General features: G+C 42.7%; 1 protein-coding gene and 2 pseudogenes across 1 annotated transcript in view; 2 read left to right on the forward strand and 1 right to left on the reverse strand.

Moving 5' to 3' along the window:
• The window catches only part of ADAMTS7 (ADAM metallopeptidase with thrombospondin type 1 motif 7), a 168,690-nt gene that overhangs the window by 67,684 nt on the left and 77,273 nt on the right, over window positions 1-23,733 (reverse strand). Inside the window, exons 9-11 of the mRNA XM_074232515.1 lie at window positions 12,775-12,919; window positions 11,261-11,353; window positions 7,765-7,910 (exon numbers count right to left, since the gene is read on the reverse strand). Of these exons, the coding sequence (XP_074088616.1) occupies window positions 7,765-7,910; window positions 11,261-11,353; window positions 12,775-12,919 (384 nt within the window). The remainder of the gene's footprint in view (window positions 1-7,764; window positions 7,911-11,260; window positions 11,354-12,774; window positions 12,920-23,733) is intronic.
• Window positions 2,618-3,367, forward strand: LOC141520438 (histone-lysine N-methyltransferase, H3 lysine-79 specific-like; annotated as a pseudogene).
• Window positions 3,665-5,086, forward strand: LOC141520439 (histone-lysine N-methyltransferase, H3 lysine-79 specific-like; annotated as a pseudogene).

Below are 23,733 nucleotides of genomic sequence, written 5' to 3' on the forward strand. Positions count from 1 at the left end.
CCCTCCTCCATTCAAGGGTAGGGAAGGGGAGTCCTGCTAGGGTTGTCCCAAGGTCAGGAAAGTCAACTCCTTATTTCAATAAACAGGTATTATATACCGAATGTGATCGACAGGGCTAAGGGCTTTGACAGATGTCATCTCATTTGATCTTTACAATAACCCTAGGAGAGAAGTACTATGATAACATTATTTTACAGATGAGGAAACTGAGGCAATGATTAAATGACTTGCCCAGGGTCACGTAGCTAGCAATCAATAGCTATTGACTGACTTGTACCCCTGGCCCATTGACTCCAGAGTCTTTCCACTGCTTCCCCAAGAGCATTTGGAGAAAAGTGGTCTCAGGGGAAGTGGAGGGAGGAAGGAGCTTCTTCAAAAACTCACCCTTGAACTGAGACTAAATGGAAGGAGAGAGGCCAAAGATCATGATATATCTGTGCTTTTCCCACTGTAATGTGGCCCTCTCACAACCCTGTCCTAGACATCCCCTGGCCTGGGTCTGAGTCCTGACTCTGCTGCTCAGAGCAGATCTCTTCCCCCTTTGTCCTTCAGGCCAACTCAAACAGTCCTGGATGACTGATCTGGGAAGGACCTGGAAGATTAGCCAGTCTAGCCCTTCTGATTTCCCTCTGGAGAAACTGAGTCTCAGTCCCCTAGTGAGTGGGTGAGTTCATGGTTAGGTCTGGATGAGAGTCCAGGTCTCCTGCCTTTCACTCCAGAGTTCCCAGGAACCTTTTGAGAAATGAATGAGATAAAAAGCCCATGGGGGCTTGGGATCCCACTGGGAACCACTGACATAAGGGGATCACAGACATGGGAATGTTGACCAATAGTCAAAGGAGACAAATAGCTTCAGGATTTGGGGTAAGTAACATTCCAGGGGCCCACTGCAGCCAGAGCCCTTCATAGCCACGGACAGACATTAAGCAGATTAAAGTCAACATCATTGTTGAAAATGCAACCTCCAATGGATGTGCGGCCTTTGGAATCTCAGGGAGATAAAGGCCACCCAGGCTGCTCCCAAGGGGCTTGGGGCATCAGAGTCTGTCCTGGGATGGAGCAGAGGGGGAAGGGCAGACTTGGAGGCCGGACTGAAGCCCTCTGGCCCTGAGAGCCAAGGCTTCTCTTGAAGCCTATCTCCAACACTTCCTGCCGAGCCTAATCAGGAATCAGTGTGTATTGAATGCAGACAGAGAGACAGAGGAGGGCCAAGGAGAAGGGGGGGCTTCCCTACTTTTAGGGAAGAACCCTAAGATCCCAATTAGGGGAGCTGGGAGGGTCCTGAGAGAATTTGCTATCTAATCCCTGGGGGTGGGGGTGGAATTCATAACAATCACAGGGATTTAGATTGAGAACTGAATAGGGACCCAAAAGGTCTACTCGTATCACAGATTTAATATCAGGTAGTGAGGTGGCTCCCTAGGCATCACATTGGAGCTGGAATCTGGAAGTCTTGGATTCAAATCCTGCCTCGTATGCCTCTCAGCTCTATGACCCTGCGCAAGTCATTTAAAGAAACTGAGGTTAAAAGACTTTTGTCTGCTTCTGTTGCTTCATCTGTAAAGTAGGCAAAAACACTGTTTTCCTCTTGGAGTTGCAAGGATCAAATTACATAAATGGTGTAAGTCTTAGTGTTATAATGACAGCTACATAATATTTATTCATCCACATATATTTACATTATTTACAAAATTATGATTCTAGCTGGAAGAGACTTGGATCTCACTCTGTGAGCTCAGATGGTAGAAAAGCCCTTCTTTGGTTTTCACTGAAGTCTAACAAGAATTGTGTTTCTTCCTATGATGAATTGTAGACCACAGTAACATATGGGGTTCTGTACACTTCACCAGACTGCCAAAATGGGTCTGGGATACAAAAAGAGTGTGGATACCCTGTCTTAGAGTCTGTTGAGATTAATCTCTGTTTTACAGATGAGGAAACTGAGGTCTAGAAGGTCAGGTGAGTTGTTCATTATCATAGGAATAGTAGCTATCTGAAGTGGGATTTGAGCTCAGGTCTTCATGACTCCAAATCTAGTGCTCTGTTCACTTCACTGGGCTTTATAGATGAGGAAAATGATGCTTGGAAAGGTCAAATGACTTGCCCAAGCAGAAGGGGGACCAGAGATGGGAACTGGCCCAGGTCACAGAATTAATCAGCAGCAGAGCCACAGGGTCACAGGACCTGAAAGAACACCTAGTCCCCCCTCCTCTTTTACAGATGAAGAAACTGAGGCCCAAGTCACACATGCTGCACTGATCAGGAGTGAGATCTGAATCCAGGACTCTGATGTTCCCTGTTCTTTCTGCAACCTCCAGAAGATGGAGGTAGGGGGTCAGACTCCAAGATTCTACTAGACGACCACTAGACAGTATGATGAGCAGTAGGACTGGGAGGCCTGGTCACAGGAGACTCATCAAAGAAACATCAAGCCAGAGAGAAGGAGGGTGGGAAGGAGAGGGCCTGTGGCACTGCTGCTGCCACCTCCTCCACCAGCTGTGATTCCTGGGCCTCCGCCTCTCCCTACCACTGCTGCTTGCTCATCCCCAGGAACCCTCCCTTGCTAGTCCACCCATGCCAACACCCACTAATATGATACTATGGCTTTCTCACTATCATGAGTGAGAAGTTGGACCTGAGGCTCAAGTCGCTCATGGGAGCCAAGCCAGACATATAACCAAGATCCATGGCAAGCACCATGAAGCTGCTCTTGAAATCATTGAGACCATTCGATAGTTATACCAAGAAATACCAGATCTCAAGCTTGCCATGGAAAATTATGTTTGAATTGACTGATACGGATAGTTGTGAAAGCATTCAGTAACTGTGACGAGTATAATCGGTTCATTGATAGCATTCATCAACTGTAGAAAGGAAAAACAACCCATGGAATTGAACACTCGGACATTTAATGGGCTTCTTTGTCATATCTTACAGCAAGAAAATAATCCCTAAGTAGTTAAACACTCAACAACTATGAGCCCTCTTCTCCGCAGGTGTATGGAGAAACTTCATTTGATTTAGTTGCCCAAAGAGTTGATGAGATAAAAAGACAGAGGATGGTTTGTGGGCCAGTTTGGGAAGTGGAGTGGGGCAAGTAGTTTTGCAAGTGGTCGCTGCCACAAACCGTAAACATCACTATGGAGTAGAGAAAGCAGACATCCTGGTAAAAGATGCTGAGACGGTGGACCAAGTATTTCTAAAATGGATGAAACAGTATGGGAAGAAATATATCGAATATACACTGGAAAGAAATGACTTCCTTTCAGAAGAAATAATTTTGCCTACCTTCTTCCTAAAATATGATGCACAAAACTGTGGTCTGCCATGGCAAAGGACCATGGGACTCTCCTCTTCCTCTCGCTAGATGCCATGTTCCTATTAATGTAAACTAAGTTCAAATTCATTGTGTTGTTGCTTTGGGCTGCCATGTTATATTGTTGACTTGTAGGGAGCTGTTCATCTTAAGCTATTATTCCCCTAATAGTGACCAACGAATGAGTCATGAAGAATATCAGACATTTCTATAATGCTTAAAGGTTTTCTCAAACATTTTATGTAATAATAGCTGTGTCATTTGAGTCTCAGAATAACTTAGGAAACTAGGTAGTAGTATTATTTTATTCACTTTTATAACTGAGGAAATTGATATATGGGTGACTTGATGTCGGAAGATCTGTTTGGTCCAAGAACTTGATGCTCGTGTCAGGTCCTATGCATTGAGCTGAGTGTTTGTTGTTGCTGTTTTTAGATTTTTCAAGGCAATGGGGTTCAGTGGCTTGCCCAAGGCCACACAGGTCATTATTAAGTGCCTGAGGCTGGATTTGAACCCAGGGACTCCTGACTCCAAGGCCGGTGCTCTATTCACTGCGCCACCTAGCCGGCCCGAGCTGAGTTTTTCTTAAAGGTAGTTAAGTGAGGAGCAGTGGAACCTGCTGTCTCTGACCTTCCCCTGAAGCTGTGGGTTTTTGTTTCCATGGAACTAGTCTAAAGAGAGAATTATTTGCTAACATGAAGAGAAAAGGCAGAAGCATGTTCTCTAAATCTCTTGTACCTCTAAACTTTGGAATAAACAGAAGAAACTTGAATGATATTGGTCTTATAATGAGTTGTGGAACTATCGCCACAGAAAGGGTTGGTTTCAAGGGTGGACAAGCCAGTTTCTTACTATCTGCATACTACTGATAAAACCATACTTGTAAACTATTTTTCTAGACTCTAACATCCAAAACTCAGAGAGGAGCAGGAAGCAGCCCATCACCGACAGCAAAGAGAAAGTGGAGCAACACAATGACTCCAAAGAAGGTCCAAGAAAACAAGGGAGCCTTGGAGCTTTGAGTAGATTCCAGTGCTGAAGAAGATAAAAATGGGACACCTCTTCTTAAAAAGCCAACTCCTTCCCAGCCTTGCAAAAAGAAATTAAATAATAAAGGAAGGAAGATGGCAGGAAGAAAATGTGGATGTCCCAAGACAATCAGTGCAAACCTTGAATAGAAAACACCAAGATTTCCATTACCCTGAAGTTTCTGCATGCTCGGATCATGTCCCAGGTATCCTCTACTCAGGAGGCATACAAGTTACCTCATAGTTGATATTATCATCTATCTTCTAAAATACGCCAGCGTTCCTCCAACCAGCTGTTGGTAACATCAAGCCTACCTATATTCCAGAAGCTGTTAGAATCATTTAAGGCACCACCTACATACAGTTCCTAGCCTACATGAAAACCCCTCAGTACAATGCAGACCTGAAGCAGCTGGTGGAACAGGAGAAAGTATTGCCCAGTAGTGGTTCAGTCACAATCAGGCTCAGAAAGAGTAGAGCAAGAGAAACTTGATGAGTTGGGAGTGAAGGCTCTGACCAACAATGATCTGATCCAAGCTCAGAAAGAGCTCTCTGCTCACAACCAACAACTAAAAGAAGAGACAAAGCAACTAGAAAGGGATAATGGTAAATTCAGGAACCAGAGTTTGAAGTGGCTTAAGGCTCAGTGTAAAAGGTGAAGTTGGATTGGTCTACTCCCTCATTGGAAAATTTGTTGGACAAGCAGATACCGAAGAATCAAATTTGTAAGAAGCAAACTTGAGAAAAGTCAAAGGCAGCTGGAATTCTACAATATCTGCCAAGCACAAAGCTTTACCATCTGTGGTAGGTCTCTTCATCCAGCCTTCAGGCTCCCCGCCCAACATCAATTCTATGATCAATAACATTAATCAACTTTTAGAAATAAGTCATTTCCTCCCCTGAAAATTCCCTGAAGAACTCTCCTATACCTTACCAGGTCAACAATCAGCCTCCTGTACTGGAAAAAAAAGAATCTCTTGATTCAGATGAATCAGACTCATTACTCACCTCTGACCTCGGATGAAGAGCGAGGAACCGAAGATGAGCACAACAATATAGAATGGATGTTATCCCAAGGAAACATGCAAAATTTGTAGCTCTTAAAGAGCACACTTCAGTGACTGTTAGAGATAATTCAACAGCTTTTGGCATGGGGAAATCAAGGCTATCATTCAAGTGCACAGTGAAACAGTGAATGAAGCACAATGAAAGTCAAAGGAGAGTGAGGTCATAAACATATCATAGTTCCAAAAACTTCCTGCAAGACAATCTAATTAAACTACAGAAATAAGAATAGACTATGAAAGGTACCAAGTGGCAAAAGGGACTGGTGACACTCCTCTACAGTGTGAAGAAAGTTTCTTGAAGCTAGAAGATGAATGAGATCAGAGAAAAACCTAGCTATTTACCACTTTTACTGAGAAGAAACATTGTCATGACCAAATAGGAAAAAAGAATGGAAATGTAGCTTTTATTGATGAATAAAGCTCCATTTTTCATTCAAATCTACATGAAAATCCTTAACAGAAATTCATGTCAACTGTTCAAATTTGGGCAATTCAATAATACTGTAAAACATCCACCTTTCAAAGAATGTTTTGGGTGTTATTTTTAACTTTCAGTCAGCCTGGAAGTCTCATTCCCTTTGACAAGGAGATGAAAATCTCTGATAAAGATTGACAGAAGGACTAAAATTCCTGATTACAGAATTCAGTAATGCTGTATAGGCCCATGCTATATATCATGATACTTTAAGGAGATTTATTCAAGAAATAAATACAACTGTATCCTGGAAACCCTCCTAATACAATCACATTAAAAATTTATATTTATATGGAAATTATTTTGTAAGTATGGTCCAAAAGCAACTAAATTGTGCAAATCCTTTGACCCAGTGATATATTATAGACCTATACCCCAAAGAGATCAAAGAAAGAGGAAAGGAACTCATACACATTTTTATAGTAACCTTTTTTGTTGTTACAAGAAACTCAATGTATAAAAAATTTTTTTATCATTTCCCTTTCTGTTGTTACAAGGAACTCCACTAAAGAAGTGCCCTTTCGTTGGGAAGTGGCTGAAAAAAATATGATGAATGTAATGGGATGTTATTGCAAGGTGATATCAGAGAAAGATTGGGAAGACTTATATGAACTGATGTGGACTGAAATTGATAGAAGCAGAACAACTTTGAAAGACTTCAAAACTCTTATTAATTTAATGACCATCCATAGCTCCAGAGAACCATCGATGAAATGTGCTGCTCATCTTCTGATGCATAGATGATAGATTCAGGAGCCTTACTTTTGGACATGACCAGTATGGGAATTTGTTTTGTTTGTACATAATTGTTTTGTATTCCCTCACCCCCCCCCCCAGCAGTGGTTTGGTGGAGTGGGAGGGAGAGATTTAGTTTTTGTTCACTTGTGTGCTCATACATGTGCTCAGGTTCTTGCGTGTGGTGTGTGTGTGTGTGTGTGTGTGTGTGTGTATGTGTGTGTGTATGTGTGTGTGTGTTAGGGATAGGGAAAAAGAGAGAGACAGAGACAGACTTTTTTGAACAAGGTCAGCAACTATGCATATTTGTTACAAGGTTTTGCTTTTCTCTACAACTCTCTTAAGTTCACGATGGGATGGGAGAAGAGAGAGAACATAAATGTTCTTTTTGTGAGTTGGACCAAAAAAATAAAAGTGACATTTTAATAAATAAAAAAAGATAAAGAAAGACATGTCAGGCCAGATCCTCATGGTGGCCGCCTCTCCCAGAGGACCTTCCCAGGTGGGACCTTCTCTATCTACATCCAACTCTGCCCTTCACATTTAGCCTATGATCACCCCAAGCCCTAGCTTCCCAGAGCCCCCAACTCATTCCATGTCTTGCATGTGAATCCTGTCTCTCAGCACCTCCTTCTTCTCTACCTTCTATCTCCCAGTAAAGGGACAGGCACACGGTCATGGTCAGAATGCTTTTCAATAAATCCTTATTAAAGCAGAGAAGTCTGGACCAGAAGTTTGTGATTTGGGTTCCATGAACATGGGTTGAGAGATGATCCAGGGAACATGAGACAGTTCCCAGGAATATGAGATTCAGAAATGGAAGGAATATTAGGGATCATTTAGCCTAACTCATCCCTTTACTATTTGTGTGACCTTGAGCAAATTGGGTCTTGATGATGCCATCTGTAAAATGGGGGGCTAGTCTAGATGGTCTCTAATATCCCTTCCAGATCTAGGTTTCTACATTTAATGGAAAAGGTCACAATATACAAGAAGCTCACAAGTTGAGAAGACACCAAGGGACTGAGATCAGCCCTGGCAGAGGAACTGCCCACACTAGTGGTTATGGAATTCTCAGTGTCTCCAAGTCTGAATAGCATGCCTCTTCCCTGCCCCCCCCCCAAAGCAAGGCTCAGCTCTTACGTGGGGTTGTTGCAATGTCTCTCCGAACTCTGCACACCCACACCACAGCTTCGGGAGCAGCTTGACCAGGAACTCCAACCAGACCAGGCACCATCCACAGCTTCAGGTCGGAAGCCTACAGGTACACACTCTCCGTTGAAACACCACTGCCAAGAGGTACAGAGAGATGGGGCACAGGTGAGCATGAGTAGCTCCAGGGAGGGCATCCCAGGGGAAAGAATTGGGATTATAACACCCAACTGTCCAGGCCTAATTTTCCTCAGGTTGGGGATTAAGGGTAAAACCAGTGCTTGGGTAAACAGATAGAGGAGAACAACTTACAACAAATAATGTAGAGAGAAACAAGGCTGATACCTTCCAGGACTCTAATATCGTCATACCTCTTGATAGAGAAGTGGAGGACTAGGGGAGCAGAATGGGGTGTGTGTTCTCAGATATGGCCAATGCAATGATTTAGTTTACTTAAACTATATATAGATATACTTGTTCTAAGAGAGGGTTATAAGAGGGGGTATACTATGTTGGGCAGTAAATGAAAAGATAGTTTTGTTTGTTTTTAAGGAAAAGAATAGTATTATAACAAATTTTAGATATATTTCAAAGAAAAGAAAAAAGATAAGACAGGACAGAACCAGAGAAAGCAGTTCTGTCCCTTGGGTCAAGATTCACTAAATGCATTTAGAGTAAATCAAAAATTGGGGTAGAGGGAGGATGTTGGATTATGTATGGTGCTCCTGGGGGGGTACAGAGAATCTGGAACTCAAAGTCAAAAAAGGATGAGGACGCCCCACTAAAGGAGAAAGCACAGAACAGTTAGGATACTCCCAGAATTTCGCACTTAGGAATATAGTCAGCTGGGAAAGAAACTTACTGTCTACTAACTTCCTATTTTAATTAAATGTCCACGCTGCCTAAATTCTAAAGTCAGTAATTTCTTCCTACTATCAGAGTACAAATGCTGTCAGTGATCTTTAAATTTTGGCACTCTGGGTCAAAGGCCCAATTGTTCCACCGTAGTTATACCCTGGTCCCAACTCTATCACAATCAAATCAGTTCCCTCCTATTGGTGGGCCTCGTTGCTTTATCTGAAAAACCAAGAGTATGGGCTAGATTCCCTCTGAGGACACTTCCTGTTCTGATCATCTAAGATTCTGCTAGTCATTGGTCTCTAGGCAAGAGACTCAGGTAATGTCCCTGAGGTCCAATAGTGAAGTTCAAGAGGTCCTGGTTACATGGGCGACTTGGGGGCAAGTTCTTCTCTCTGCTTTTAGAAAATTCTCCTGGGCTGGGCAGGTGACCTGAGATTTGGGGCACAGAGAATACCAAGACTGGGGAATGAGAGGCAGTGTGGTATTTGGAGTCAAGCAGAATTGGGTTTGGATCTCTCTGGGCTATACTTTCCTCATTCATCAAATAAGAGATTTGCACAAGATGACTTCAAAGATCCCTTCAAGACTATTTTATTCAATGATATCTCTGTCCCAAAGACTAGAACTTCTGGGGTCTCCTTATTCATTCAGCATGCCTAGGCCAGGAATCACTGGAACCTGAGATCCCCAAACATATGACCTTATAGGGGAGTTTCTCCCATGATTGTACAATCTGTTGTTTGCTTTGGCAGTCCAGTGCTAGGGTGGGTTTGATGTTTATAATTGTATCTCAAATCCCCAGTCGGAAGGTGGCTCTTGGGCATACGTGGTATCTTTGAGAGGCTGTCAACACTGTCTGAAGGGATGGTAGGAATGGTGTTGAGGGAGCTGGGTAAGGTATATTCTAAATGGCTGGCTAACTTCTCAGAGTGGGTATGGGAATAACTATGGTGGGTATGGGGAACTATAGTGAGTGATCCATTGGTAGGGATCTCTCTCAAGCTATGTGGTCTGGCAGTGATGACACCCTAAGAACAAAGAGCAAGGGAGTGAACTCCACATGGATTCCAATCATCCCTGGATAGAAAAAGTGAAGGGCAACTGAAGGTATTAAATGGGTGGGTGAGGAATTGGTGACAATGAGGGCAGTTATGGGAGGGGAATGGAGTGGTGGAAGATGGAATCAGTCCTATGCATCAGCAGAATAGGTAGGTCGATGTCTGTTAAGTGACAGAAGGAGAACTGGGACCCCCCCACCCCACGCACACGACAATGTAGAAAAACAAAATTAATCTGTAAATCAGCGTACTGTGGAGGAACACAGAGAGGAGGGGCATAGGAGAGCTAAAGAGGCCATGTCTTCTGCCAGAACATCCCAGGGAGAAGGCAAGCGGGACTTTGTCATGAGACACTTACGTTTTTCTTAATTTTCCTTAATTAAAATTAGGGTCAGTGCTTGGGAAAATGAAGGGGTGGGACAGAACAATAATAAGGCGGAAAAGCAGATCGCTACATTTCCAAAGAGTGACAGCCCCTCCCGTTTAGCAGAAAAGGTGCAAGATGGTGCCTCGGCTAAGAGGTGCGCTAAGAGATGAGGTATACACTTTCAGATGTTGTTGACGGTTCTGTTTAGCTCATAGTATTCATTACAAGGGAAAGGTCTATTGGAAGAGGGAACTATACCTCTATTTCTTTGCTTTCCTTTCTTTTGATGAGACAATAGGGTTAAATGACTTGTCCAAGGTCACACAGCTTGAACTCAATCCTCGTATCTCCAGGGCTGGTACTCCATCCACTGCACTGCCTAGCTGCCCCTATGCCTCTATTTCCAATCCTCCCCCACAAGTTTGTCATGGCCCCAAGAACTTTGTCATTAGTTATTCCTTTAAAGTACATAATATGCTTTTACCCTTCTTTAACACATTCATGTGAATTAGTTCTTTGAGTCTTTTCAACCAGGCTGAGATCAGGTCCAGGATGCAGGGTAGAGTACTCAGAAGTGAGGGTCGTCTTGAGTCTTGTGCAACTAAGGACGGGGGAAAGATTTCTACTTTTCTCTTCAGTCCCATAAGACTTACAGAGAACATTCTCCAAATCCTTACCTTTTTCTCTAAACAGAGGAGTAAGGCCATCTGACATTAACTAACTTAACTAATCCCTTCCTAGAGGAATAGCAGAGGCAGCTTTGAGGGGGCAGATTCAGTGTGTCTAAATTCAGTTTCCTGGCACAGCTGTGGATGGTCATGATGCAGGCATTTCCATGGTGAGGCAATGCCCAAGGCAATGACCTTGGATGATTTGAGATAGTATTGGGCCAACTTCTTGATTTATTTTCTACTTTGCCCTGTGAAGCTTCCAGAAAAAAGGACAAAGCAACTTGTCCTGAGGGCCATATGACTCTATCCTGGATTAATAGAGGGGAGGCTGGGAGGGAGGAGGGCCCTCTTCTTTAGACCCATGAATGGCGACCATGACCTAAAGCTGTGGACACTTTACTCTGTGATCCTGCTTCCTGGGGCTGATAAGGGGATGTGTCCTCTGCATTCTAGACACAAGGTCAGGACATGGTCCATATTACCATCTCCCTACTTCCTCCCAGTGCCCACACCTGCCTTTGCCCACCTACCTTGCTCTCACCACATCGGGTGCCATCCACAGCAGCATCCAGCTTGGAGTGACAAGTGGTTCCCACTGAACACCAAAGGGTATTGCAGACATTCTGTGGAGGACAAACTCTGGATAGGAAGTAGCTCAAGGTGCCCTGTCCCAGAATGGCAAGACTATTTATTGGACTAGTCTGCTTCTTCCTCTCTTCTACTGTTGCATTCTCCAAGACCCAAGCCAAAAGATTCCACTGTTCATATCAACCCTTCCTGGCCTCCCTTTCTCCTCTGAATACCTCCATTTATAGTCTCTAAGTCATCATTAAGTTCTTAAGGTAAGTTAGTTGTCCTTTGGGTAAGCTTGTTGGTGGACCAGGACCTCCTTGAAATCAGGGAGTGTCTCTTTTTCTCTTTGCCTCTTTGTTTTCAAGTTACCTAGTCCAGTAGGTCCTCCATAAAGGTTGCTGATATATCTAATAAGTCTTATCTCCTTATCTAGACTGGGAGTTTCAAAAGGGGAGGAACTGGGTCTCCTTCCATGGTTTCCCCTGTAGGAGAGCTAGAGGGTTGAGTGCTTAGTAGGTGATCACTGAATAGAAATGATTCATAGGATTTTAGAATCAATATGGCCCTTCAAAAGCATCAAATCCAACCCTAGAGATTATTGAATCCAATCCTTCACTTCCCAGAAAAGGAAGTAGAAGCCAATAGAAGGAATGTAATTCACTCAAGATTAGAGAGAGGAGATGATCAAACATCCAATCCAAAGACTAGTGGAAGGGCCTGGACCAAAGCAAATGGGAAAATGGCAGTTTCTAAACCTAGCTAGTGGATTCCAAATCTGGAGCTCTTTCCATTGATCCATGATTCTTCCCCTCCTTTCCCTTTCTATCCCTACAGGATGGGCAGTAGAGAGAATTGGCCTGCTCAAAGGCACCTGAAAAACAATTAAGCATTAGAACATACAGGGAGGGTCACTGGTGACAGTGTTTTCCCACCCCACTTACTCCAAAAATGAGTCACAAACTGGGTCACTGCCTGTTTTTGTATCACCTAGTAAGTTAAGAATAATTTTTACATTTTTAGATGAAATAAAGCTTTCTAAAAAAATGTAAGAAATGCATTCTTAGCTCTGGACTGGTTCCCCAAATTGGTAACCCCCTTGAAGTTTACTTTACCTGCGGTAACCTAAAACATGGACATTTCACCTTTGAAACCTATTATGAAATCTCAGAACAAAATTTTTAAGCAATGGAAGGAAATTTCAGTAAGAGGTTAATGGAAATTTTTTTTTCTATCTGAGATCACAGACTCCCTGAAAACAGGGTCCATGGACCCAGGCAAAGAATCCTGGTTCTAGATAGAAGTCAAGAGCAAAACCAGATATAGAGCATCCCATTTCAAGGAGGTTCCCAGTCCTTCTCTTGTCTCTTTAGAGACCTGACCCAGGCCTCTTCTTCCCAATCCCCTCCTCACAGCTTTCAGAATCCCCGATTCCTTGATGACTAACAGTATCCTGAGGGTCAGTCCAGCTTACATCCATGTCATCACAGAAGGTGGAATAGGCCCCATATTGGAGGCGGCACTGGTGGCTCACATCATAGAGGACACCGGGGGGAACGATGGGGAAGTCAATCACATCATTAGCGGGCGGGTCGTCCAGGCATAGACCCCATCCTCGGCTGAAAAGAGAAGAGAAGTGGTGGGTTAGAGCCAGGGGACACCCACAGAGGCAGAAAGAAAGGAACCAGCTCTCCAGATGGTCTCTGAGAATTCTTCTTGATCCGATATTCTAATATTCTGTTTGTCCACAGCCTCTGGGGCACAGATCGAGCTGAGACAGGATAGCAGCAAAACACGTAACTCTAGGGGACATCGTTATCTGGATGGTTTTACTGTGGGTGTTGCCTCTGCTGTGCATCAGGTTAAGGACACAAGCCCCATCCAGAGGAAAGATACTGCCCTGTTGGTCCATTATCCAACAAAAGAAAGGGCTCTTTTTGTGGGAGATTGAGAAGTCAAGCAACGAAACTATTCAATGATGCCTTCCCAGGGCCCCAATATCCAACAAACATCAGAGATGGTTACCTGAGAGTTCCAATGCCTCCAGCTTACTTTGCTTCAGATAATAGAGAAATAAAGCAAGACCATCATTTGCAAGAGTCTGGTCTGCGCCAAGCTCTCTAGTGGCTGATCAAAGGGTCCAGCCTAGTTTTCATATGGGGAATTCCTACACCAATAAGTTGGTCCAAAACTTTTATTATAAATAATATTAATAACTATAAACACAAAATAGTACAATTTCTACCTCCCTCTAATAACCAACACTAGCTGGTTCCTCCTCGATAGCCCCCCATACTCCTACTTTTTCCCACTCACTTCACATAAACAACAGGTGTCCAAGGTCACAGAGCTAGTAAGAATCTAAGGTTTGATATGAACTCATTTCATCCTTATTCTACATCCAGAGAGCTTAAGCCCCAAGGACACATAAAGCTATCATCTGTTGTGGTGTCATCTGTAAAATCGGTCACCTGTCCTAATCTGTAAAATGGGAAGAGATAATATTAGCTATAGTACAAGGTTACCATGATCATTAAATGAGACACTCTATTTAAAAGTGTTTTACAAATCTGAAAGCACTTTAAAAATGCTAACTAAAGAGGATAAAAATAACCAATAAAATCGATGAATGTATTGCAGATGTCTGCAATTTATCTCCTATCTCTGGAAAGAAATGTGTTGGGAGGGGGGGTTATCTCCTCATCTCTCTTCTTTGGGGCCAGACTTGTTCTTTGTTCTTTTTTGTTGTTGTTGTTTGTTTGTTTGCTTTTTTTTAGTTTTTTGCAAGGCAATGGGGTTAAGTGGCTTGCCCAAGGCCACACAGCTAGGTAATTATTAAGTGTCTGAGGCTGGATTTGAACTCAAGTACTCCTGACTCCAAGGCCAGTGCTCTATCCACTGTGCCACCTAGGTGCTCCTAGACTTGTTCTTTGTAATTGTGCAACACTGACTTTTGGTTTTGGGGAATGGTTCTTTCCATTTACATTACATTTTAATTGTTTTTTTGCTCCCCTCCCTTCATTTGTCATCAGTTCATTTAGATCTTCTCATGCTTCTCTGTCTCCATCTTACACATCTATTTCTTAGAGAACAGTATGATTTCATTACAGTCATGTACCACATTCCTTTAGCCATTCCCAGGCCAGATATCATTTTCTAAACTAGAGGAGGGAAGGAGGGCCCCCAAATGGGCCATGTTCAACCAGCAAACTTTCATGTCTAGTTTTATTTGGGGATGGGGGATATCATGAAGCAGGGACTCTGTTTCCTAAGCCTTAGTGTTTCACCATTCACCCTATACTCCACCATGGAACAACCTGGATTTAGAGCAGGAAGCCCTCTCAACAAGAGGGAACTTTACAAGAGGAAACTCAGAGACATTAATCGCCAAGGTCCCCTGGAACCTTTATTTAAATTCAAGGCCTCCGACTCAAAATCCAACGTTCTGCACCACACACACTATAATCCTGGTTCCTTCTTATTCCTCACAATTTTATTTTTTTTGTTCTTTTCCTTTAATCCTTGCAATGTGTTTGTTCCCCACTTTATTGTCCTGGGAAAAGTCTCCTTTTGTTTCTGATGTTCTTATTTATGATATTTCACAGCCAAAATGTCTTCCCCCCCTTTGGTATTATTATTTTTCCTTGATTTATTAGAGATTAATAAAGGCCCTTTGGAAGATTTCTGATGTATCAGGGAAGCAAATTCTCTCTCGTGACCTCTCATCTTCCTTGTCCAGCCCCGCTTTCATGAGAACAGGGGACAAGGACCCACAGAACTTGAGGACATGAGACCTCTGTTCCTGGGATGGGCAATGGGTGTGGCCAAGGGGAGGGGTTGAGTCTCTCCATCCCTAGTACCCAGGACCCTGCCCTTTCAGTTGACAGTGCCCCATTGATCCACCCACACCCCTGCCAGAGGGCCTGACTATTTCTGCAATGATGAAGGGGTGGCCATTTGGCCTCCATCCAGAGATGGATGTAATGAGATTGGGATGTGGAGGCATCTGCAGGCTCCCCACCCAAAGCAATTTTGGCTTCCTGGGAGCTGATATTCAGGGACTTTCAAACATGAACATTTGTAGGGAAAATTCAACCATTGGGTGATGTCATTAGCCCCAGGCACCCAAAGACACCCTGCAACTCCATGGCCTCTACACAGACACCTACTCATGTCCCTTTATACACTCAGAACCAGCATGGCATAGCAGATAGGGCAACAGACTTGCAGCCAGGAAGACTTGGGTTCAAATCCCATATCAGACCTTTATTAGTTCTGTGACTGTGAGCAAGTCACTTAATCTGTCTATATCTCTCAGTTTTTTCATCTGTAAAATGGGCCTCTAAAGTCCTTTCTAACTCTAAAACTAGGATACTCTGATGAGGTTGAACAGATCTGACCTGTTCTGCAGGTACAAAGACACCTGGATGGATTTGAAACAGCAGCTGCTTCTTCTCAGAAATCCCAGCAAGTCACAGATTCCTGACTTATTAGTATTAGGAAGGACTTCCAAGATCATGCATTCCAATCCTTCATTGTAGAGATTCCAAAACCAAAACTTAAAATATCATAGGTGGTAAAAAGTTGGAGAAACTCGAACCCAGGATCCTGGTTCTTTCTACATTTCTTTCACTGGCTCATCAACAATTGGTCTTTTCCCAAACCTCATCAAGAATGTCATCCCTCACCGGCCTTGGAGTCAGGAGCACCTGGGTTCAAATCCAATCTCAGACACTTAATAATTACCTAGCTGTGTGACCTTAGGCAAGCCACTTAACCCCATTGCCTTGCAAAAAAAAAAAAACCTAAAAAAAAAAAGAATGTCATCCCTCTCCTCTCCTCCATGTGCAGTTAAATAGGACGCATCCTTCAAGGTCAGGCTGAAGTTGGACCTTCTCCAGGAAGTCTTCCCAGATTACTTCTGCCCACATGGACCTCTCCCTTCTCTGTTAGTATACTCTTTCACTGTCTTACTCTTCAACTAGAATGTAAGCTCTCTGAGGACAGGACAATGTGTCTGTGCCATCTTTTCTGGAGAGATATTCTCAGGGGTCCCAGAATCATTGACTGAGAATGATCAGACAAAATATTAGGCTAAGAACCTGGAAGACCTGGGTTTCAATCTCCTATCCAACACTTAGCAACTCTGTAACCATGGATAAGTCTCTTGAATGTTCTGAAACACAGTGTCTCAATTTATAAAATGGGACTATTGTATGGGCTGTTGGATGTAGATGTATGTATATATTATATATTTGTGTGTATATATGTATCTATAGCAGGCATTTACACATATGTTACATATCTGTATAGACATGTATAAGGTACATATATAATATATATGTAAGCTTATAAATTTTAGATACAATAATGGTATATATGTATAAATGTTTGATATACATATCTAACATTCTGCAAACTATAAGTGCCCATGCAAACATCGATTATAATTATTTTTAAAATAGCTCTGACTGAGTATATAGAGAGCTAATCCAAGAAGACCTGGCCCAAGCCCTATCTTTGACATCTGCCAGCTCTGTGACCCTGGGCAAGTCATTTCCCCCTCTTACTCCCCTAGGCAACTCTAAATAACTCTCTAAGGAGGGTGAAAAATCTATGTTGATCAAGACAGTTTTCATATGGGGAATTCCTTACAACAATAAATTGGACCCAAACTCTTTTTTATAAATAATACTAAGAACTATAAACACCAAATAGTAAAATTTCTATCTCCCTCTAATGTTCAGCTCATCTCTCTCAGTTCTCAATCTCTCTCTCTCTCTCTCTCTCTCTCTCTCTCTCTCTTTCTCTCTCTCACACACACACACCCTTCCCTCCCCTTCATAGGAAGCTATGAAATGTTACTTTGATACTGGTAATCATTTTCTATCGAGGGGGAGGAGATCCCTTTGGAATTAAGGATGGAGGATACAGAAAATAGAGAGAGACGATAGAGTTAGGGTCATGGGAGGAGGGATGGAGGATAGGCAACTGTGAGTCTGAAGAAATGAATTAAAGGGAGTGAATGAGAGTATGTTCTCTAAGGAATCCTGCCTTCCAGATGTTGTAATAATAACAGCTGGTGAGTGAGCCTTGCTTTTGGGGAAAGTATGCCTTTGAAGGCAAGGCATACCTAAGCCCAAATCCCAGAATGGTCTCTTACAACCTGTATATTCTTGGATAAAACCAAAGGCAGCATGAGGTAGTGGATGCAAAGCTAGTCTTAGAAGCCAGAAGAAGTCCCCTCTCTTGGTGACACTGGCTGGGTCACTCACCTCTCCCCATCCCAAGGCAGCTTTCTAAGGTTGTAAACTGCCCCATAGGTATTGATCTCAATGTAGAAGTCTCCTTATACCACTGAACTTACAAATCCAATACACAAAAACCAATTTCCTTAAAAGCAACCCCAGGCAAGTCATTCTATTTCTCCAGACCCAAGTCTCCATTTGTAAGATGAAAGAGTTCTCTATGATGCCTGTGGCTCTCAGCCTAGAAATCCCTAATCCAAAATGGCAGAAAGAGAATCAGACCCAGGGTCCTGGTTCCCAGGTCAGACTTTCTTCTAAGTATACCCCTTTGCCCATACTGCTTCATAAATGGTGCTGACAAAGATTTCTCCCCTTTTGAGAAAGCTAGAGGTAGCCCTGGGGGGGGATGTAAAGCAAAGATTGGAATCTTCCGATGTCTCCTTCCCAACAGCAGCAATAAGAGGCTCCCCTGGGCTATAAAATGTTTTGCTTCAGTGATGCTAAGACAGTGCTGTGGTTGACCACCATTCCCTTCAACTCCATTTTCCCCAATTCCCTCTGGTTCTCAGATTTCTTCTTCCCAACCCCTTTGAGCTGAAGTTGGTTTCTATAGTAACCTTCCCAACAGACATCTAGGTTAATGCATTTTTTTAGTCACTGACATCTTCTTGGGTCCTGAAGAAGAAAAAACATACAAACCACAATCCTAAACCTGGAGTCTGCCTCAAAGCCTTCATAGATTCGAGGATAAAGATCCCTTGGGAGGACCTCCCAATCCTCTCCCTGTTTTCCACATAAAAACATAGATCCTCCATCAACCAACATGTTGAAGGCTATGGGGCCATCACTGTCTCAGAGAAACCTCTCCCTGAGTTCTTTTATTAAAGGGAATGACCTCAGCAAGTGTTTGTCCAGACAGGAAGCGTCAGCTAAACCCAAAAGCCCAGACTCATCCCAGACCATAGGTTTTTAGGGTTGGTTGCCTTCAGCTTAGCAAAAGAGGTCCAGTGTCCAAAGCCTGGCAGAAAGGAAGAGACCTAGTGGAAGTATCACCCCCAACTGGAAATTATGTAATATCTGATGCTTCACAGAGCCTTCCAGTCAGCTGGAGGTTTAGTTGGAGTGTTGTACCTGGGGTAGGAAGACCTGAGGTCATTTGCTTACAACTTGTGTGGCCTCTGGAAAATAGTGTGGCCAAAACTAGGCATAGCCCCATATCTCACACCCTATACCAAAATGGGTACAGGATTTAGATATAAAGAGCAATACCATAGATAAATTAATAGACCAAGAAATACTCTATCAGATCTATGGAAAGGGGATAAATTTATGACCAAACAAGAATTCAAGTACATTATAAAATGCAAAATGAATGATTTTGATTATATTAAATTAAAAAAGGTTTTGCACTAATAAAATCAATGCTGCCAAAATTAGAAGGAAAGCAAAAAGCTGGGAAACAGTCTTCACAGCAAGGAGTTCTGATAAGAGTCTCATTTCTAAAATATATAGAGAGTTACATCAAATTTATCAGATTACAAGTCATCCCCCAATTGATAAATGGTTAAAGGATATGAATAGACAGTTTTCAAATGAAGAAATTAAAGCTAAATATAATCATATGAAAAAATGCTCCAAATCATTATTGATTAGAGAAAAGCAAATTAAAACAATAATGAGATATCACCTCACACCTATCAGATTGGCCAAGATGAGAAAGGTTGGAAAGGTTGTGGGAGGATTGGGACATTGATGCGTTGCTGGTGGAGTTGTGAACAGATCCAACCTTTCTAGAGAGCAATATGGAACTCTGCCCAAGGAGCAATAAAACTGTTCGTTCCCTTTAACCCAGCAATTGCAATTCTAAGGCTATATCCAGAAGAAATCATAAAAAATGGGAAAAGTCCCATGTTCCAAAATAATCATAGCAACTCTTTTTGTAGTGGCAAAGAATTGGAAATTGAGGGGATGTCCATCAATTGGGGAATGGCTAAACAAGTTATGCTACATGAATATCATGGAATATTATTGTTCGATAAGAAACCATAAGTGGTTGGACTTTAGAGAAGTATGGAATGACCTACAGGATCTGATGCTGAGCAAAGTGAACAGAACCAAGAGAACAATGTGCACATTAACAACAACATTGTGAGATGAACAACCTTAATGGATGAAGCTCCTCTCAACAGATTGGTGAGCTAGGATAACTGTTTTAGACCGGCTATGGACAATGTTAAAACAATCCAGAGGAACAAAACAAAACAAAAATCTGATGAACACTTGATAAAAATGATGTCACGTATCTCTTCCCTTAATCCTAATTCCTCATACTGAAAATGAATAATCTGTAAATGTGTTTATCAAAACTATATATGTACAATGCTGACCTGTTTGCCGCTGAGGAGAGGGGGTTGGGAAGGGAGGATGGAAGGAAATTTTGTAACTTAAAAATATACATATGCATATGGATAAAAAATAATTTTAAAATATAATAATATTAATATTTGTGAATCCCTTTACATACATTTAAGCATGTCTATAGTTATTATTTCCTGAGATGAGATTTTTAACAATTAGACATAACGATAATACTGTGCCCATAATGATAATAAAGTGCTAACTAAACACTTTCCACCGGTTCCATTTGACCCTCACCACATCCCTGGGTCTAAGACAGCGGTCATTAACTTTGAGACCCAAATTGTTTTCTAGTTCCTCTTTCTCTTCTGTGCCCCAGATCCAATCTCTCTGGGCCTCTGTGAAATGAAAGGGATAGATTAGATCATCTCTAACGTCCCTTCCAGCTCTCGATGGGGGATCCTGTGAGGTCCAAGATCTACCCATCACACAAGACTTCCCCAGGCATAGCACAAGCCAAGGAGCACATAAACACTGATGTGCAAACAAAGCTAGCTAGGTAACAGATTCCCTGAAGGTGAAAGCTGAATCACAAGGGTTCCATCTGACTTTTATTCGACTTCAAGTCAAGGCTAATTTAGGAACAGCAGCCCTGAGGTCCTGGCATCCCTCACTTTGATCCTGCTTCTGGGTAACCTCAGAGAAGGAGAGAGGCTGGTACCCACAATGAGGCTGAGGGCAGCAGCAGCCACCTTCCCATCCACTCAGCTCATTTGCTTTGTCTTCCTTATTGCAGGAACTACCCTACACAGGCTGGTCCTTGGTTCCCATCCTTTCGTATCAATCTTTCCAAAACACTCAAGCTTTTCTAAAATGAAGGCCGAATAAGGTCAGCCTTGTTCAACCTTAGACAACAATCTAGGAGCTATAGCCAAGGATTTTTTTGCTGATGAAGGTCCTACGGTTCACCAGAATTCTTCCAATTAGATTATAAGCTCCTTGAGGGCAGGGACTGTCTTTTGCCTCTTTTTTATCCTCATGGATATAATGCTTTAATTAATCAGTGTTTACTGATGCTCTGGTTAGGTGGGTTAGGAGGAGTTATGCTGATAGTGATTTATTTGTAGCTTGAGTCTTACAAGGACAACTGAAGCGCTGAGAGTGTGTGACAGTAGGGACTTGGAATTGAACCTACACCTCTTCTTGGCAGATTTGTCCTGGGAGTGTGGCCTTGGTAGAAATGGCTGCATCTTTGTTTTTCTTTCTTTGAGTCTCTTCAAAGCCAAATAACTATTGCAAACCGATTCCAATTAACTGAAACTTTGAGCAGACTGGTGTCCAGTTATTTGAAATTTTATTACAATTATAATTCCTTCAGTTTATTTCCAAGACCCTCCTTATGACTTTCACAGAGATAATCTGGCTCTGAAATTTGTCCCAACCCTGTGAGGAATGTAAGACTGGTTATTGCCATACCTATCATAGAAGGGAGCCGGGCCTAGAGTCCAGAAGGTTCATCTTCATGGGTTCAAATCTAGTCCCTAGCTGTGAGACCCTGGGCAAATCACTTAACCTTGGTTGCCTGAGTTTCTTTGCCAAGAAGACCACAAATGAGGTCACAAAGAGTTGAAAATGACTGAACAACAAAAATTAGTGACTTGGTTGAAATTCCTTCTTTTCACTGGACCTCAGTTTCTCCATCTGTGACATGAAGAGGTTGGATTGAGAGGAATCTCTTCAGTTCCCTACAATTATGGGATTTTAGAAGTCTATGTGGGTGCTCAATGTGTAAACAAAGATTGCTAGATGACATCACCAGCAGAAGGAAAAGTCTCCTGAAGATCACTGGGAGAAGCTTTGGCATCCCCAAGAAGATCTAAGTCATCTAAAACAAAGCTGAAGGAGACCAGAACGTGTGTGATTATGGAACGTAAACAAAATGTCCTTTGGGGTGAGGCCATGCAGATAAGGAAACCCCCAAGGAGAAATCATTGTGTCACTGGATCTTGAAAGACAAAAGACAAAGTATATCATGTCCCCATTATTGAGCCTTGAGAATGAAATTTTTCTTGGGTTAATCAACTACCCATTACAAGAGGAATGTGATGTGGTTGGAAGCAACACTTTGGGTAAAAAGCACTTAGGGTGAACAGCTAGCTCACTGTGAGTCAACAGTATAAGAGTAAAACAGCCAAAACCAACAACAGCATAATGAATCTGAACTTAGTTTGCATTAATAGGAACAGGGTGTCTAGGAAGAGGGAGAGCAGAGTCCCACAGTCCTTTACTCTGACCAGACCACAGGAGGATGATAGCCAGTTTTGTGCAGCATATTTTAGGAAGAAGGTAAAAACCAACCGGACTGGAAAGGTAACTAGTTAGGGACTAGAAAAAATGTTGCATGGGTACTAATTGGAAATCATGGTGGGACTTGGTCTGGAGATGGTCATACATTTAGAGCGAGAAGGGAACTCTGAGGACAATAGGTTCAACCCACTGATTTTTTCCAGATGAGGAACCAATGGTCCTGAGAGGTGACTTTAGCCAGGGTAAAACTGGCAATGTCAAGGATGGGATTTTTACCCAAACCCTCAGACTCAGAACTCTTTCTACGGTACCATGATAGCATTCATGACCCCTGTCTTCAGGGATCTGAACGGTTGCCAAAGGGAAGGATTAGGTTTCCTTAGTTTGGTAGAATAAGGAGCAGATGAGATGTTTTCAGAGAGGGGAAACTGTGGACTCTGAGTATTGAGAATCTGGAAGGGAGTGAGTTGGCCCTCCTAGGTGCTCTCCAGCAACACTTTCCATTTGTTGGGGATTCAGTGAAGGAACCTCCTTCAGGCCATGGACTAGATGAGGGAGGAGTGGTTTTGAAGATGCCTTCTAACGCTAAGATTCCCATAGTTCAATAAATTGGCAGAGCTAAGATTTCCATCTGGTTCTGCTTCCCAGATCAGGGCTTCCCTCAGGCCAAGCCTCAGTTGGCATTTGCAGTTGATTTAGGGGAATTTCACATTCAAAAAGCAAACCAAGGACTTGGACCAAGAACTTCTCGGTCACTCAGATGCATTGAGTACACCCTCCCCTTTGTTCCCAGGCCGCATCTCTAGGGCACAGTGCATCCTTGTGTGACTAACATTACAAGGAACCCATTTCTCCTTTATGGATTCAACAGTCCTAGGGGAACTGAGGGTTTGAAATCCCTTTGTATAACTTTCTATAAGAGAGGCAGCATGCTGCATCCCAGTGGGGTCAAGCTCAAATAGAAACAGAGGCCACTCACTGACCACAGGGATCCCTGCAGGTCACGTGTTAAGTTAGACAACTACCTATAAGCAGTAGCTATGCTTTATTTGTATTGTTATTGTATTTTGCTATTTCCTACTTATGATTTAATCTGGTTTGGGCTGCTCTCAGGAGCCTCGGTGGGCCAGGATGAGATCGGTCTGTGTGTTTGACACCTCTGGAGCAGTGTATGTTTAGGTAGAATCAGGAAGCCCTGGGTGGATGTTTGCTACTGATGCAGTTGGAGGTGGAGGGATCAATAAATCCTTATGCTTTGGATTTGCTAGGTGGGTGAAATTGAGAGAGTAGACCTGGAGTCAGGAAATCCTGAGTTCAAATCCAACCTCAGACACTTAATGACTATTTGACCCTGGACAAATCACTTCCTCCTATTTGTCTCAGTTTCCTCATCTGTAATATGAGCTAGAGAAAGAAATGCCAAACCAGACCAGTGGTTTTTAACAAGAAAACTCTAGCTGGGGTCATGAAGAGTTGGATACAACTGAAAAGCAACTGAACATCTTGTGTATTTAGCTTAT

The sequence above is a fragment of the Macrotis lagotis genome, chromosome 4 (assembly GCF_037893015.1).
Source record: "Macrotis lagotis isolate mMagLag1 chromosome 4, bilby.v1.9.chrom.fasta, whole genome shotgun sequence".
Classification (NCBI taxonomy): domain Eukaryota; kingdom Metazoa; phylum Chordata; class Mammalia; order Peramelemorphia; family Peramelidae; genus Macrotis; species Macrotis lagotis.